General features: G+C 35.7%; 1 protein-coding gene and 1 long non-coding RNA gene across 3 annotated transcripts; one reads left to right on the top strand and one right to left on the bottom strand.

Annotated features, from left to right (window-relative positions):
• On the top strand, nucleotides 8971–10035 carry LOC109228228. 2 transcript variants are annotated; one of them, XR_002068346.1, is made up of 3 exons: nucleotides 8971–9296; nucleotides 9484–9582; nucleotides 9779–10035. It is a non-coding gene; the product is annotated as an uncharacterized LOC109228228 (long non-coding RNA). The 2 variants fall into 2 exon arrangements; XR_002068347.1 differs by having other exon boundaries at nucleotides 9497–9582.
• Nucleotides 10425–12142, bottom strand: LOC109226813 (3-oxo-Delta(4,5)-steroid 5-beta-reductase-like). Its single transcript, XM_019391681.1, has 2 exons — nucleotides 11815–12142; nucleotides 10425–11721 (listed from the first exon to the last, which is right to left on the bottom strand). Exons 1-2 carry the CDS (start codon nucleotides 11851–11853, stop codon nucleotides 10588–10590), a joined length of 1173 nt encoding a protein of 390 aa, XP_019247226.1. The 5' UTR covers nucleotides 11854–12142; the 3' UTR covers nucleotides 10425–10587.

Below are 15354 nucleotides of genomic sequence, written 5' to 3' on the forward strand. Positions count from 1 at the left end.
ATTTTCGAGACCGCCAAGTATAAGTAGAGTTGCTCGTTCGCTTTCGGGGTGTGAAGCTGTGGAGGGCTTGACAGGTATCGTTTTAATTCTTTTAACGCTTGTTGGCATTTCGGGGTCCATGAAAAATTGCTCTTCTTCTTATGTAGTGAGAAGAACCGGTGACTTCTATCTGAGGATCTCGAGATGAATCGCCCTGGGAGGCTATGTGCCCGGTTAGCCTCTGTACTGCCTTCACATTATCCACTACTTTGATATCCTCGATAGCTTTGATTTTATTGGGGTTGATATCGATCCCCCGATTGGACACCATGAAGTCGAGAAACTTGCCTGAGCGGACCTTGAATGCACACTTTTCTGGGTTGAGTTTCATGTTGTACCTCCTTAGTATGTCGAAAGTCTCCTACAAATTTTTCAAATGGTCCTCTGCTCGCAGGGACTTAACTATCATGTCATCAATATAAACTTCCATAGATTTCCCTATTTTTTCTTCGAACATTCGATTTACTAGGCGTTGATAAGTTGTGCCAGCATTCTTTAGTCCGAACGACATTACTTTATAGCAATAAGTGTCGTATTTAGTGATTAACGAAGTCTTTTCCTGATCCTCCAAGTTCATCCGTATTTGATTGTATCCAGAGTAGGCATCAAGAAAACTGAAAATCTCGTGGCCAACCGTGGCATCGATCATGCGATCGATGTTCGGCAAAGGAAAAGAATCTTTAGGGCAAGCCTTGTTCAAGTCCTTGTAGTCTATGCACATTCTAAGTTTATTTCCTTATTAGGGACAACCACTACGTTTGCTAACCATTCGGGATATTTTACTTCCCGAATGGACCCTATTTTGAGAAGTTTGGTTACCTCATCCTCGATGAATGTATGCTTAACCTCGGACTGGGGTCTTCTCTTTTGCTTTACCCGGCAAAACTTCGGGTCCAAGCTTAGTCGATGGGTGGTGATCTCTGGTGGGATCCCTTTCATATCGAGATGGGACCAGGCAAAACAATCTATGTTATCTAAAAGGAATTGAATAAGTTTTTTCTTGAGCTTGGGAGTTAACCCCGTGCCTAGGTATACCTTTCAATCGGGCAGATGCTCTATCAGTATGATTTGTTCCAACTAATCGATCATAGACTTCGTTGCGTCAGAATCATCGGGGATTATGAAGGTTCGAGGTATCATATAATCATCATCCTCGAAAGTTTCCTGCTCCTCCGATTGGGCGGAGGTCGGTGACTGTGGTTGCTATTTGACATCCCGTTTTACCTTCGACTCCGGTCCCTTTGTTGATGAAAGCAACGATACCGGTATTACTTCATCGATTGCAAACATTTCTCTGGCGGCGGGTTGTTCATCGTACACCGTTTTGATTCCTTCCGATGTTGGGAACTTCAGGACTTGATGAAGCGCCGAGTGCACTGCCCTTATGTTATGGATCCAAGGCCTTCCGAGCAGTGCGTTGTACCTTATGTCACCCTCGATCACATGAAACTTTGTTTCTTGGACGATTTCGGCCACATTTACTGGCAAAATGATTTCCCCTTTGGTGGTTTCACTTGCCATGTTGAAGCCGTTAAGTAGTACTCGAGTTGCGGGCACAATTTGATCTTGAAGGCCGAGTTGCTCTATGACCCTTGATCGAATAATGTTTGCCGAGCTACCTAGATCAATCAACACACGTTTAACTTGAATTTTATTCATACTGATAGATATTACCAATGCGTCGTTGTGAGGTTGTTCGATCCATTCTACATCTTTATCGTTGAAAGACATGGTTTCTTCTGGTAAGTAGTTACGAGTTCGCTTTTCCCTTGTGATCGTCACCTTGGTGCATTTAAATACCGGTCCTTGAGGAACATCAACTCCTCCAACGATCATGTGAATCACATGCTGTGGCTCTTCCTACTCGTTCTGCCTGTTTGAATCTTTGTTTTTGAAGTGGTTCTTGGCTCGATCACTTAAGAATTCTCGAAGTTGCCCCTCGTTGAATAATCGGGTTACTTCCTCTCTTACCTGTCTGCAATCTTCTATTTTATGGCCATGGGTGCCATTATACTTGCACATTTGGTTTGGGTTTCTCTGGGCCGGATCGGTCTGCAGAGGTCGAGGCCAGCTGGTATCTTTGATACGCCCAATGGCTGATACAATGGGGAAACATCTACGCTAAAGTTATATTCTGACAACCGAGGTGCTTCTTTGGACCCGGTATCCCTATCGAAACCACTCTTGCTCATGAGCCCTCGGGAGCTCTGTCCCCGATCATTCCTTATATCATTCCGAACGGGGCTACACCCAGGCCCGTTATTTCTTCGATCTCCACTGTATGGCTGATATCAGTCACTGTTCGATCGTGGTTCCCGGTCAACATCCCCTTTAACTCTATCCACGGGCCTGTTGGGATAAGTCAAACCAATTGGAGCCCCTAGTTGATCGTCTTCGACCCTAATCTTCGACTGATATCGATTATGTACATCGGACCAAGTGACGGCTGGATATTCGATCAAATTGTGCTTTAATTGTTGCGAAGCTATGAAACTCCGGTCGTTGAGAACTTGAGTGAAGGCTTGAACAGCCCAATTGTCGGTGACAAGTGGAAAATCTATCCGTTCCATTTGAATTCGAGATACGAATTCCCCGAGCATCTCGTTGTCTTTTTGCCTTACCTTGAATAGGTCCGACTTTCTAGTAGCAACCTTAATAGCTCCAGCGTGCGCCTTCACAAAAGAATCTGCAAGCATAACAAATGAATCAATAGAATTAGGTGGTAAATTATGGTGCCATATCATGGCACCCTTTAATAGAGTTTCTCCGAATTTTTTTAGCAACACGGATTCAATCTCGTCATCTTCCAAGTCATTTCCTTTAATGGCGCACGTATATGAGGTGACGTGTTTGTTTGGATCTGTAGCCCCAATATACTTCAAAATCTCGGGCATACGGAACTTCTTTAGGTTTGGCTTCGAAGCCGCACTTGGGGGGACATGTTTTTGGACAATATTTTCGAATCAAGTCATTTCAATACTGGTGGTGCCCCCGGGATCTGGTCGACCCTAGAGTTATAAGTTTCCACCTTCTTATCATTTTCCTCGATCTTCTTTTCCCCTGACTCGATTCTCTTCATCAGTTCCTCGAGCATTTTTACGATAGCGGGATTAGTCTCCGATTCTCCTTCGTTTGGTCTCTTTGGCACCGATTCAGCTCTATGAACAACTTCTTGTGATGGCTCGAGCTCGATCCTGCTTGGTGCATGATTCTGATTTTGGAGTTATGCTATTGCAGCTTGTTGAGTCTGCAATATCTCGAATATCATTCGAAGGCTAATTTCGCATTCCTCTCCGCTCTGTGTGTTCTGATCGGTTGTTCAAGCATCTCTGCGGATGCTATTCTCAAGGTCAATGCCCAAATTCCCATTAACGGCAATATGGGAGTTGACGTCGACCCAACACCGGAGCTCCATCGGGATTTACTGAAGGTACTCCGTTTCCTGGGGCGGCCATGTTTTCGTTCTCGCCGTGAAGACCAAGGTCGTTGTCTGTGTGTTTGGGTGCTACTTGGGAGTTTGACATGTCGATCCTGAAATCAAAGACACTTCAAAGAACAAGCGTAAAGTAATGTGTGTTACGGAAATTGTACCAGGCAATCACTATTATCTTAGCCCCACGGTGGGCACCAAACTGTTTACCCTTAAAATCGGATAACAATTAAACTTATAAGTGATTTTAAGGATACGAAATTTCACCTAGCACCAGTTGATAAATACGATGATTAATAGTAGAAATAAACAACAAAAGTAAAGCAAACCGGTATTAAAATGCAATTCAGTCCTCGAGCTAGGTCGCCCTTGAACTGAGTGAGTGAGAGTATAATTATGAAATAAACTGATGAACAAGAGAGTATGAGAGAAAAAGAGTATTGTATTGTATTGCTTTGATATGCGTGAATGTAAGATGGTTATAGAATGATTAGACCCCTCTTTATATAGTAGAGGAATCTTATTTATGGTACAATTCTAATTACAGAAGTAAATCCCATGATGGGCTAAATAATCGTTCTTGATTTGATCCGTTCCGGAATTTCCGCCAGTGAGACCTGGTTTTTACCATATACAGGGATATTTAAAGAAGTTTCACTTGGTAGCCTTTGTTTAGTAAGTAGTGCCAATTATTTTGAAGGTGAAAGAAAAAGTAACATGAAAACTTAGAAAATGTTTGGCCAAGCTACCAAAAGTTACTTATTTTAAAAAGTATTTTTTTTCAAAAGCGTACTTTGGAAAAATATTTTTAGAGAATAGTAATGTGTGTTTGACCAATTCGTTTGAAAATTGCTTTTTGTAATATTTGATAAGTAAGTTGTATTTACCACTCTTTACAAAAAGTACTTTTAAGTGTCAAACTACAAACAAACAAAAAAGACAATAAGATTAATTTACAATTATTATTATTTATCAAAGGAGATATTTTAAATTTTTATTATATAATAATTTAATTAATTTTTTATTTTTATTTAATTAAAATATAAAACATAAAGTGATATATATTAAAGGCGAAATACGTAAATGGCCCCTTTAAGTTTTCCACAACGATCAATTGAACACCTTAACTTGGCATCTGACCAGATAGACACCTCTGCTTGGTACAAGTATATTCTCTTAAACCCCTTACGCTGACATGGCAAATTTTGTCTGTTACACTCAGATTTAAGCGCTTGAAGATCTTAAATATTAGATTTATCTTTTTTTCAATAAATTAAAATGGACCCCACCTAATTCTTAGATCTTCTCCTTCTCCAATTTTTCCTCCACATCTTCGGTCGTCCTTTGCCCTAAACTTACTCCAATATTTTCCCTCAATGATAGAAAAAATACATTAAAGACACAACTTCCATTACCATCATAATCACTATCCGCTATTAAGCAAATCTAAAAATTAAAAAAATCCCACTATTATCATCACCACATAACCACTAATACTTTCTTCAATCTCCCTTCCCCATATCTGGAAAGAAAAAAAACCATCCAAATCCTTCGGATTTCACCACAATTTGGATTTAACAGTGGTTTTTTGCTGGTAAAAGTATATCAATCAAGTGGGTTGAGACGACTTGTGATTTAATTTTGAGAAAGAAGAAAAAAAATAGTGAAGGGATCTTTGACGGGCGATGGCTGAAAGATTGATATGCGACCAAATAGAGGAACCAAACCAATGGAAGAGCAGCAACGGAATTTGGGAAGCGCAGTAATGGAAGCAAAGCGAACAACGACTTTTAATGGAGTAAAGCAGCGATTGCGCCTGCAATAGAGAGGGAATGTTTGGGAAGGAGAAATTGAACGTTTGAGAGAAATAGTGGTTAAAGGTGAGAGCTTTTGTCATATTTTTGATTGTGTTACAGTGGTGAAAAGGAGCAGCGTCCATGTTACTGTGGCTTAAGTGATGGTTTTGGTTGGGAGGTGAAAAAGCAGGGTCTTTTTCTTCTTTTTTAATTAAAATTATAACTATTTTTTAATATAAACTATAATTTGTTTAAGAAATACACGTGTCATTTGATAATTTGTCAGTTTGACATGTCATCAACAAGTGTAACTCACGCATGAGACTTGTTGATTGGGGTGTTCACGAGACACACCTGTGTCAAATAAAAGTGTCTATCTGGTCAGATGCCAAGTTAAAGTGTTCAATTGATCGTTGTGGACAACTTAAAGGGGTTGTTTATGTATTTCGCCTATATTAAAAGTTTAAATATAGCGACCACATGGTTGCACAAGAAAAGAAACTTATCTAGGGGCCCGTTTGGCCATAAAAAAAGTTTTTTTTTTTTCGAAATTAGTATTTTAGGTATGAATTTTTCGATTTTCACATGAAAATAAATTTTGGAATTTTTCGAAAATTTGAAAAACTCCAAAAAGTTATTTTTCAAAATTTTCACTTTAGTCATTCACAAAAATTCAAAAAACAATCCAAAATTAAATTCATGTCCAAACACAACTCTAATTTTCAAATCACTTGAAAAAAGATTCGCTTTTTTCAAAAATTTTACAATTCTTATGTCCAAACCACTTGGACTTACCTATAGATTAGTGTATATTCCCACCTCAATTCATCATCTATGTAACAAATTATCATGAACTAGTATAAACATCGAATGTAAATAAAGTTTTCATTTTGGTTACCAAGTATACAATAATCATTACCAAGATATATTTTGGTTCATAAGTGGTTATATTATCTACTAATTTATCTATATATTGCATGCAGAAGTTGGTTTTTGCAAATGATACGCTGAGGAAGTTAAAACATATGAAACCCTTGACTCTAACCTGAAAGACACATGCATCTTTTTCAGTACCGTACCACCAGCAATTTTCTTTTCATAGGATAGCATGACTTGAGGGACTAGTTTGTGGTATGTAAACGAGGACGTGTCTGATTTTCTTTTTTTCTTTGTAATTTTCCCTTTCTCGAGTCCACGTGTTACATGTGACTTTGACTGGAGTTAAAAGGTATATGTGGATGGATCGAAGAAAGAGAGCAAGAATGTAAATCGATTTGGAAAATTTTCATCTAAATGCTGTAGGGAAGAAAAAGAAGAGAACCCTTCCTTATTTTATTTTTTTAGTGTTTCTTCCTTTCCTCATCAAGAGCAATTGTTATTCTAATTCCCTTGGGGATTATAATTAAAAAGAAAGAAGAAAGGTGACATATTTCAGTTAAGTTTTTGTCAGAATTAATTTGCAAAAATTACAAGCACCTAAACTCTATTGATATCGAGTACCACATGGATGCAGAAAGAGAGAAACTTATTCAGACTGACTTATAGATTAGTATTTTAATATATACTCATATTTTTACCTCACCTACGTGTAGCAAAATATGATCATGAGTTAGTATAGACATTGAATGTGAATAAAGTTTTTGTTTTCTTTACCAAGTATACAGTAATCATTACCAAGATTATTTTATAGTCTTTCAAAATGTTCGGTTCATAACTCATAAGTGGTTATATTATCTCTAAATCTATAGCATATTGCGTGCAAAAGTTGGTTTTAATTTGAAAATGATGCCCTGAGGAAATTAAAAACATATTAAACCCTTGACTTTTTAATTCCCTTATAATTTGTTGGAGTTATTGTTTGTTCGATGACTCGAACTCATGAGTTTAAGGTTGTAGGAGGAGGGTGCTGAGCAACCCATCTGAAAGATACATATCTTTTTCAATGCCGTAGCACCAGTATTTTTCTTTTCATACTATAGCATGACTTTAACCACATTAATTTCTCTGAGGGACTAGTTTGTGGTTATGTAAACTAGAACGTGTCTGATTTTTTTGCTTTGTAATTTTCCCTTTCTCCGGTCCTTATGTTAGATGTGACTTTGACTGGTGTTAAAATGTTATTTGGCTACTTATATGTCATTCACGTAATGGTACCACTCTTGAATTGCTATGGTTAAGTTTACACCTATATTAATGTTTTTGAATATGTGTTATGACAGAGTATTTCGTAGAGACAAAATTATAGGTAATTCCTTCACATCTGTCTAAGCCTTACATATGCCGGCAGAGATAGCAGCCCGAATACCACTTTATAGAAAAAGTTAAAAAAATAAAATAGAGTGAATAAGTGAGATCAGTATAACTGACTGCATATCAACACACCTGACGTCTAAGTGAATAATGGGTAGTATTGTGTGATAATCAGTTTCCATAACGAATGGAATTTGGGTGAAAACGATTTGGAAATTTCTCTAGGCTATTGGGCAAAAATTTCAAGTAACTTGTTCATCTAGTTGACAAATTGAATACTTATAACATAAATAGGCGAAATTTTTTGAATATGGCAATTGATCACAAGTATAAAATATCTACCTTTCACTTTCTGTATATGATAATTGGCAAATTGAATACTTCTAATATACTAATATTTACCTTTCACTTTATATTATTCCGTATACTGTTTTCTCTTCCAATTGGGCGTGAGAAATTCAGCTGTCAATTGTTCATCAAATGGAAAATGGTTCTTGCTTGACTTGTCTTATCTCTTTAATTATATTCTCTTTAAATCTTTCCTTCCACTTGGCTTCTACAAAATTTTGATATTTTCTTCGGTGTTTAAGTGTTAACACAGTAATAGAGCACTAAACTTAAAAGTTTAAATACTTGAGAAAGGAGTATAAAAGTTGTACTAAGCTAAATTATGTAAAGTATCCCTCAGCCCTCATGTAGCCGCTGTAGGTATAGTTTATCTATATCCAGAGGCGGAGCTAGAGTGACGTCAGCGGGTTCGGCCGAACCCAGTAGCTTTGGTTCGAACCTTGTATTTGTCTTAAAAATTTCATTGAATATGTATAAATTATTAAGTTAGAACCGAATAACTTAAAACGATTAGAATCCCGAACCCATAAGCTTGAAATCCTGGCTCCGGCTCTGTCAATATCTATATATAAAGTTGGGAATAAGAAAGCTGATGTGGCATCTTTCATAGATGAGGATTGCTATTTATCTTTTTTCCTGTTTTTTTGAAAAAAAATTTGCCCAAAAATCCTTTTCCTTTTCAATGAACTTTATACTATTAAATATAATACAATTATACTTAATTGTAACGTTTCTTCCATTTCTTAGGCAATTTAATTCATCATAATTATCAACAAAATTGTTATTTATAATAATGGAGAACTAAAAAGGCGTTTAGCTAGGACCATAAGTGCTGATGTGGCACTCTCATTTGCCAAGTTTTCTATTTATCTATTTTCTAAGAATTTTGCCTTTTTCTTCTTAGACACCTTTTAGAAAAATGTTGAATAGTCATCAATTTTAAAAAGCAAATGTTCAACAGTCATCTATTTTTGAAAAGTTAGTACACTGAATTTCCTTAATAGTCGCCTCGCAATTACGTCTTCTCCTTTGTTTTTTCATCCGTTACATCTTATTCATTCTTCCAATTTATCAAAAGCAGTTAATGCATCACAATGATCCAATAAATTCATTTTCAACTGACTTATTTGGCCATACAGTGAAGAGAGGAAGACACCCAAACTAGAAGATTACATGTACTTCACGTTTATGAAAACATAACATATTCTGCTATTCTGAATTCCATATATTTTCCTACTTTTTATTCCTCTTTCAATTCTGTCCATTCCTCAAATTCTGTTCCTTCATTTGTAATTCTCTATCAAAAAGAGATCTTATTTGCGTCTATTAAACGAGAAGCAGATTGCTTTTCTGTTGAATACATGGAGAAGTGTATCAATCCCTTATCTTTATGGAGCACATAACTTCCACCAAGTGAAATTTTGTATTTCTTGGTTTGTATAACCTTTCTTTGATTAGATATTAGTATTAGACAAGATTTTACGAAAGAATTATTTTTTATTCTTTATAGGAGAGGATAAATCTCTTTTATCGATGCAAATTTGACATGACATAGGAGAAGCCTCCCTTTATCAAAAATTATATTATTATATTATTAAAGGTTTAACTTTATCCTTATAGTTTTTTTTTGCAGGACAAACATTGAGCATCAAATCAAAGCACATAAAAGATCATGAAAGACGGATTCATCACTTCATTTCTACTTGTGACTTTTATAAAGTAAGTAGTAAATTATCTTTCATTTTATTCGTATGATTGTATCATGTATTATATGTACGACAAAATAATATAAAGTATTTGGTTACTTTGTAACTTTTGATTCTTTTTGAAGTATTGTGATAATTATATGTTATGTTTTAATTTTCTTCTTTGAATTGCCTATTATTTGTAAGATAAATTTTTTTTTATTTTGCAGATAGGATACAAATAATTGAGCAAGTATTCTGAAGTGAAGTACTCTATTCTCCTTAAAATGGAGAATATGTATGAGAGGGAAACTAATGAATATAAAAGAAAAGGCAAAGACGAAGGCTAAGAAGGGCGCATAACGAGAAGGAATATAAAAAAGAATACGCTGCAATTTTCACATATTTATTTTGTTTTCTTTTCGTTATTAGTTTCTTTACTTTTATTTCATATTTCTTTTATTTGAAGAGGAGAAATTGTAGCAAAGCCGATCTTTTACTATCTAATGAAAAAAAATATCTATTTACATGCCTCTAACATATAATTGTACTTAAAGAATCGTGTATTAACCTCTCACTTCCTCCTCATTAATTATAATATATGTAAGTGAATTTTTTTTCTTAAAAATCCTTTCTCTTTTTCTTTTTTTCATTTTAAAAAAAAATCAGAAAAAAATGCAGTTACCTAAAATTTATTTCTAATTAAAATGCTAAGTATATGATTTATCAATATGCAGAATTATCTTTTATATCCATATGAATTTTAAAAAATTCTCTCTCTCATCCACTATATGTCGTTATTTTTTTATTTTTAATTTAGTGATATTTCTTATAACCAGAAAATTTCACTAGTTAATCTAATAAATCCTTTTCAAGTATACAAGCATCATGAATGGCTGGTTTTGCATTTATTTTCTTTTCTGTTTATCAACAAGACAAGCTTAAAATACACTTTCCCCCACCTGATTTCCACTTAGCTATATATCCCACAACTTTTAACTTATATGAGTAGTAAAGAAAACTTCACCAATCAAACTAATTACGGAACAATTTTGTAGGCTTTCACCTTATCAATCCATGAAATGAAGGCTTTTTTGGAGTTCCTAAAACCCAAAAAGCCATATTCTTTACTCTTGTTCATAGTATCCAAAGGACACTCTCCACTAAGAACAATATCAACAAACCACCAACCTCCAACTTGCTCTAATTTATTAGGCACCAATCCATTCTCCTTCACAATCTCATCCCAAATTTCTCCTTTATCCTTCATCATCTCCTCCAATCTCCATCTCTTCTTCTTTTCATCAAATTCTTCAGCTTCCACTTCAAATTCCTCAGCTAATATCCCCCACAAATGCTTCCACTTAAACACATCCCCATTGCTTACATCAAATGCCTCATTCTTTGCATTAGGATCCACTGACGCCCATATTTGATGCTCTGCAACTAAATCCGCATCTGAACAGTCCGAGTACCCGTCCCACGCTGATTTAACTCCTGGAAATTTCAATTTCAACCCCTCATGTTTACATATAGCTGCATAAACACACAGACTTGCAATAATATTCATTAAACTATAGGGTGAAAACCCAAATATCAACCCGGGCCTATGAACTGACCATGTTAATTTTTCTTTCTTTTTCACCTCCTCAAATAAAATATCCTCAAGAGTGTAGTAGAAATTGGGTACGGATAAACGGGGCAAACCCTCGTGATGTGGGGTATCATGTCCTACTTCTCCGAACAATTCGAACGGGCCGTGATAGTGTTTTCGACCCGTTTGTAAACAGATGTGAGACAAATTGGGGCAATTGGGGATAATAGCATTCAGCACATTTTTAAACATTTCCCCATTGGTTTCACAGTTTTCGATCTCTGTGTATCGACTGGCCCAAGTCACATAGAAAACGTGAGTGACGTCAGCGAGGAGAGTGAGTTTGGATTGCGTATCTTCAGGGTTTGAGATGTCGCATTGGATGTACTCAATAGGGTGGTCGGCGTTCCAGGACGGTCTAGGACGGCGAGCGACGCCGTAGACCTTCCAAGGACCGCCGGGGGTGTCGGAGAGAGGGAGGATCTCGGCGAGGCTGTTGCCGACGATGCCGGTGACTCCGATGATTAGTGCAACGCTTTGATACTTCTGTACCGGGGCATCATCTTGTTCGATTTTTTTCTGGAGGATTAAGAATATATTAGTACGTAGTTAGATAAAGAATTGCTGCAGTAGATGAAGTGGGGAGATGTAGAGAGAAGTTAATGTAATTACCTTGGCAGCGCCTATAGCTCCAGACCACCACCAGCTCATCTTTGGGTTTCCAAATTTTCCAGCAAAGGAAAGCTCAATTACAATGATGGTTGAAGGAAACTTTGGAGATTGGTATATGAGACCTGTCAAGTCTGGCGTCTATCCTCCTTGACAAATTTATCTTCTTTTTCTTTTTTTGGATGCTGAAGTGTGATTGGAGAAACATCGGTGTCGATGTGGGGAAGCTCTAGCTGGTTTGGAATGGATAATCTACATGATCTACCTATTCAAAACACCACTATACTTTTAAAATATTTATTTTATATTGTATGCCTACTTTATAAAACTTTATTACTTCGTAAATCTTTAATGTGATTATATGCCATTAAACATATCCCACCTTTTAAGGGACTAGATTATCTTTCATTCTAACTTAATAAATTCCTTAAAACACTCTATCATCCCACGGAATTAGGATTATAAATTTTCACCAAAAATATTTGAACCCTAATAATTTCTCTTGCACTAAATAAACAACTCTCTCTATTCTTTTCTATGACATGGGGATGCAGAAGGCAGAAGAATATGAAAATGAGCATTTGTTATGTACAAGACAATACCTCTTTACCATTTATTTATCGATGAAAGTGTGTCATCTTTTTTTGTTTTTCTCTTCTATCTATGTAACAAAAGAAAAGTTAAAATAACGTAAATATATTTTAATTTGGAATACAATATCTAAACTAAAAGAAATATTAGAACATACTAGTATTCAAACTAATATATATACCATAATATTCTAATGAAAAATGCAATATTCAAATCAAACATGCCATAATTTTCTAATTCGGAATACATTATTCAAACTAAATATACCACAATTTTCTAATAGAATACAATATTCAAACCAAACATACCATAATATTTTAATGTGGGATATATTATCCAAACCAAATTAAACATAACAAATTACAATAGATTAATAGATCGGANAACATCATACCATAATATTCTAATAAAGAATATAATATTTAAAATCAAACATATCACAATATTCTAATCTGGAATACAATATTCAAACGAAATTACCACAATATTCTAATCTGGAATACAGTATTCAAACTAAATATAACGCAGTATTCTAATTTGGAATACAGTATTAAAATCAAACATACTTTTATTTTTATTTATTGTTTATATATTGTTTTACTTGGAATATTAACAAACTTTAATAGTATAAAATTACTAGTTTATTGTATAATTTTTGTTTGTGTACAAAAAAATAAGGACAAAGGTTCCCATAAAAAAATTGTTTAATTTAATGGATAATATTTTTTTATTCTTTAATTTTATGTCCAAGTTTTAAATGGATGTAGTAAGACTTTGGATTTGCTTCGTATATATAATTATCTTTAATTTAGGCGACAAATTTGTTAGGTAGTTATTGTTCTTTGACTAATTGAATATGTGGAGTAATTAATTAATGTGTACTACATGTAATTTTATAACTGAAGTATACAATGTTAAGAGTTCTTTAGAGGGGGTATACGGTGTAAAGTTCCCTATTGGAATTCGACATCGGCCCAGTTTTTTGGTGTCGTAGGGGAGGGATTGACCTTTCGAATACTTAAAAACGAACAAAATCCACCGAATCATGGCAAGCCGATTTTTAGATTTTTTTTAATAAAATCATAGATTTTTATATAAATTTATAATCGTACCGATAATTAAGGTAAGTTTTCTATTTTATGAAAATAAATCGAAAAATTATCGAACCCTACCGAATAAATTTACAATATAATAAATATATTTATATATTAAGTTTAAAAATAATAATGCATTAAATTTTTTCTTGTGCCTTGAAATTGTGAAACAGTTACAAGCCAACAAGTAATTAAACTCAAATCCTAATTCCCAAACTTATTATGCTAATCTATTGAAACTAAATTATTTCCAATTGTACACGGTCAAAATCAAGGAGCCCGATTTCGAAGTCTTAGATTGGGCTATGAGTCCGGGTCCGGGCAACTCGAAGAGGTCGAACCCGGCTGAAGGACACACACCTCGATGAAGCAGATCGAAGGCCTAGCACGACCTACATCGAGGGCAGCACAATCTCGAAGACACTCAAGAAAGAGCGAGAATTTCTCGAGGACACGTGGATCAGGGCATAAATTATAGAATAAGATTTGTACGAAATAGTACAAGTCCGTACTAGACCGTTATACAACTGTACCAATAGAATTCTTTATCATAATTGGAAATGTACCATATTAGGGTTTTCCCTTCCTATATAAAGGGGACCCCAATCATTTGTAAAGACATCTAATCTCATCCACTGCAATAGGACATTCCACTTTGCTTTTCTTGTTTAACGTGCTCAAACTTATTCCCAAACTTATTATGCTATTTCTATTGAAACTAAATTATTTTCAATTGTATACGGTCAAAATCGAGGAGCCCGATTTCGAAGTCTTAAATTGGGCTATGAGTTCGGGTCCGGGCAACCCAAAGAGGTCGAACCCGGCTGAAGGACACACACCTCGATGAAGCAGATCGAAGGCCTAGCACGACCTACATCGAGGGCATCACAATCTCGAATACACTCAAGAAAGAGCGAGAATTTCTCAAGGACACGTGGATCAGGGCGTAAATTATAGAATAAGATTTGTACAAAATAGTACAAGTCCGTACTAGGTCGTTATACAGCTCTACCAATAGAATTCTTTATCATAATTGAAAATGTACCATATTAGGGTTTTCCCTTCCTATGTAAAGGGGACCCCAATCATTTGTAAAGACATCTCATCTCATCCACTGCAATAGAACATTCCACTATGCTTTTCTTGTTTAACGTGCTCAACAATTATTCTTCAGGTTTATTGTCTTTACTTTATTATTGTTCTTAGCTGACCTCGAGGTCCCTAGGATAATCAAGCTCGAGGCCCCTATTACTCCAACAACACTGATTTGGTTCATCAATTCTTCTTATTTAAGCTTAATATTTCTTGTATAATCACTAGTATTAGAATAAATCACATATCTTTAAAACCACAGTTTATCTTTAATTGTTACTCACATTTTTCGAGGTAAACAGTTTGGCGTCCATCGTGGGGCTAAAGATAATAGTGATTATTTTAGTGCTAGTTTTCTGATAACACACGTGGTTCTTCACACTTTTTCTTGTCAAAGAATTTTTGATTTCAGGCCAAAATATGTCTAGCACACAAAACGCACCAGCTCATGACAGTGAGGGACTCGGAGAAAACAGTGGTATAGGGGTCGGTGTACCACCCATAAACCCTGAGGGAGTGCCAAATTTGGAGCCCGCTGATGTCAGTTCACATAACACTCTAAACACGGACGCAGGCATGGACCCTGTGAGGAATGCACACAGGGAAGCCCGAGCCGGAGGCCAGGAAACACGAGGAATGGAAGAAGGAGGAGTTAGCCTCCAAGTGATATTCGAGATGCTGCAAGCTCAGCAAGTCGCCATTGCTCAACTTCAGAGTCAAAACAGAACTCCAAACACCGCCGAACCAGTGGATGCCCGGCAAATGG

Source organism: Nicotiana attenuata, chromosome 6 (assembly GCF_001879085.1).
Source record: "Nicotiana attenuata strain UT chromosome 6, NIATTr2, whole genome shotgun sequence".
In the NCBI taxonomy this organism is placed as follows: domain Eukaryota; kingdom Viridiplantae; phylum Streptophyta; class Magnoliopsida; order Solanales; family Solanaceae; genus Nicotiana; species Nicotiana attenuata.